The following is a 2,806-nucleotide window of genomic DNA, read 5'->3' as shown; positions in this document are numbered from 1 at the left end:
CATTATCTTTAATTTCATGTACTTATAATTACTTATGTCGTATATATACCCGTTTAGTCGTATATATATATAGAGGGAAAACTATTCTAATTCCTCCTCGAGGGAATGTTTTCTCGTTTGCTAAAAAACCATCTTAACGGTTATAAAAAATTCTAGAAAAATTTGACAACATTTATACAACACATATATATAACTCCACAAAATCTTAAATCCAAACTCAATTCACATGTCGAGATATAAAAAAGACAAATTCAGCGTATGAATAGTAATGTACTGTTTATATCTAAATTTGTCTTTTTTTTCTCGATGTGTAGATTGAATTTGAATATAAATTTTTGTGGACTAGTATGTATCATTATACTCTACATTGTCGATTTTTTTAAAGAAATTTTCATAACTATTTGCATCGAATTTGGAAGAAAAAGATATACGAGGGGATATCCCTCGAGGGATTAGAATCCACTCCCATATATATAGTTTTATGTGTTGAGTTACTAGTGTATTTATTTATTTATTTATTCACGAATAGCCTGATCTCTCTTGTGAGGCCGGTATGCACAAGCCGTCGTCGTCGTCGTCATCACCTACAGAAAAGGATGCGGCCGTCGCCGACTTCACCTGCGGTAACCACGAGCACACGGTAAAAAAAAAACAGCGACGCTATTTCCTTTCTTCTTTTGTTCTTGTCGCGGTGGCGCGCGCCGGCCAGCAGGAGGGTTGGCGTTGGGGTGTGGGCGGTGTTTGGCTCCGACGCCGGCGGCGAGGAATGCGGCGGCCGGCGTTCCGATGGGAATCGAGAGTGGAGAGGTTGAGAGGGGAAGGGGCAAACCAGCCCTAGTTCCGCGCCCCCGATGGAGAGGAGGGTGGCGTTCCGGTGGGGCGGAGAGGCGCTGTTGGCTCCGGCGGCGGCGGCGGCGTTCCGATCGGTGGGGACGACGACGATGGATTGTGGGGGTAATCCCAATCGAATTACTGGTACTAGAAAATTATTCCATCGACCGTGATACTGGCCCTGTTCTTGCGACCCCTGCTGATATCTCAGGAGCAGCGACCGATATATCCCACAAAGATCAGGATTCAGGAAGACTGCCTTCCTCTCATCTCCACAGGTATCCAAAGCATACCTCTGTCCCCTCTTCTCTTGCCATCAGATGAACTAGGATAAGAAGAGTAGATTAATAAGAGGGATAGTGATTTGATTGGTCTAATAGGGAAAACAAAGAGTATGATTTCTTCTCCTCCTTGCAATTTACACTCCCTGCGTGATATGGTGCTTAGACCAAAAATGCATGCATCTCGCACTCAGTCATCCTAATTCAATTAATCAAGAGGTTTTCAAAAATAAATAAAGTTAATGATTTCTTTATATTTGTGGCAATGTATGTTCCTCCCGATCACAGTTGGTCTTTTTGGCTCAGAGATTTGTGCCCTGGTAATGCACTCGTGCAGAATTGGTTGGCATTGAACCATTAGTGCTCCTCTGTGTTTCTTTTCTTGAACCCTGTGTTCCAGTCACAGTACTGCATTTCTTCCTTGAGCCATGTGTCCCAGCCACAATACTCATCTTTTCTCAACACGGGACGGGAGAGAGAGACCTGTATGGATGGACATGACTCACCAGATACAATGGTAGAACTGTGATAAGGAGAAGTGTTTGATTTAGAGAGTTAAATCAGTAATAGTAAATTGTTTTTTGCATTGGAAAAATTAGACTGTCTTTTGCCTTATTTTGTGTCAAATGTTACCTAGAATGTTTTGCGAGTAATGATGTTGCTGGGGGCTAATTCTCCTTATCTTTCTTTTTTGCACCTCTAGAGTGAATATAGTTTTACTAAGTATGGATTATTACAACTTTTGCATTTGTTTTTATATCTAACGCTTTAAACTTTTGTTTAAATCAGGCAATCTGAGAGCTGGGCAACACATGGATCAGACAAAGAAAAGGAAGATGAAGAAGTGGTGCAGGCTAAAAATGAAGAAGTGGATTCCTTCATGGCTGCAGCAGAAAAAACAGGTCCACCACAGCAGAATATCGACTGCACAGCAGCTGCACGACGTCAGGCTAATAACTATGCAAAAGTTGCTTTGGAGCACTACAACAAGGATGAAAACAACAAGGTAAAGTTCTGCTGATGCTTTTTTTAAGTTCTGCAATACGCATTATATAATCCCTATACTGGTTTTAGATGGTGTATACATGCTTTTCATTTAACTTTATACTGAAATGTCTTAATTGTTTCATCAACTATTTTATTTATTTATATCTTTTTTTTGTCTGCAATGTATTAGATTCAATACAGGTTCATCAAGGCCCTGAAAAGTTGCGCTATCCAAACCAACGAATTCTATGGGCATGTGAACTTTGTAGCATCTTCATCAGATTCAAAAGAAGAGTTCTTTTTTGCTGAAGTTTGTTATGATCCCAAGAGCAATGGATTGGTACCAACATGCATGGTATCTTTGGAAGAAAACAACAGAATTGGTTAGTCCTGCAACATTGCCACTAACTAGTTTTAGCCGTTCTTTTACCGAAGTATTTCTTTTTTCAATCCTAATTACCTATGTCATTACAACAGGAGGACTTCTTGGTGTTGGATTTGTAGGGTGCCCAGATCTTCTGAATCCTCCTGTCGACAACGATCACTGCTATGCTTGTGACGATAGGCTTAAGCACCCAAAAGATGGAACTCTGTTTAAGGGTGGGCATCTAGCCGCCACGGGTTTCTATACGTCCTACTGAGTTTGTAACAGACAAAAAAAAACTTAGTTATCTATCCTGTGCTAGTATTTTCTATTTGTCAATTGA

At 40.6% G+C, this 2,806-nt stretch overlaps 1 protein-coding gene across 2 annotated transcripts; it reads left to right on the top strand.

Moving 5' to 3' along the window:
- The first annotated feature begins 523 nt into the window (after positions 1–523).
- LOC127774113 (uncharacterized) lies at positions 524–2,806 on the top strand. 2 transcript variants are annotated; one of them, XM_052300392.1, is made up of 4 exons: positions 524–640; positions 1,902–2,118; positions 2,290–2,482; positions 2,577–2,806. In XM_052300392.1, the coding sequence occupies exons 1-4, from the start codon at positions 597–599 to the stop codon at positions 2,738–2,740; spliced, it is 618 nt and encodes a 205-aa protein (XP_052156352.1). In that variant the 5' UTR covers positions 524–596; the 3' UTR covers positions 2,741–2,806. The 2 variants fall into 2 exon arrangements, with proteins under 2 accessions (XP_052156352.1, XP_052156351.1); XM_052300391.1 differs by lacking the exon at positions 524–640 and adding an exon at positions 647–1,109.

Source organism: Oryza glaberrima, chromosome 5, assembly GCF_000147395.1.
Source record: "Oryza glaberrima chromosome 5, OglaRS2, whole genome shotgun sequence".
Classification (NCBI taxonomy): Eukaryota; Viridiplantae; Streptophyta; class Magnoliopsida; order Poales; family Poaceae; genus Oryza; species Oryza glaberrima.
The sequence above is the reverse complement of the archived record's forward strand: the minus strand, read 5'-3'. Positions and strand labels throughout refer to the sequence as shown.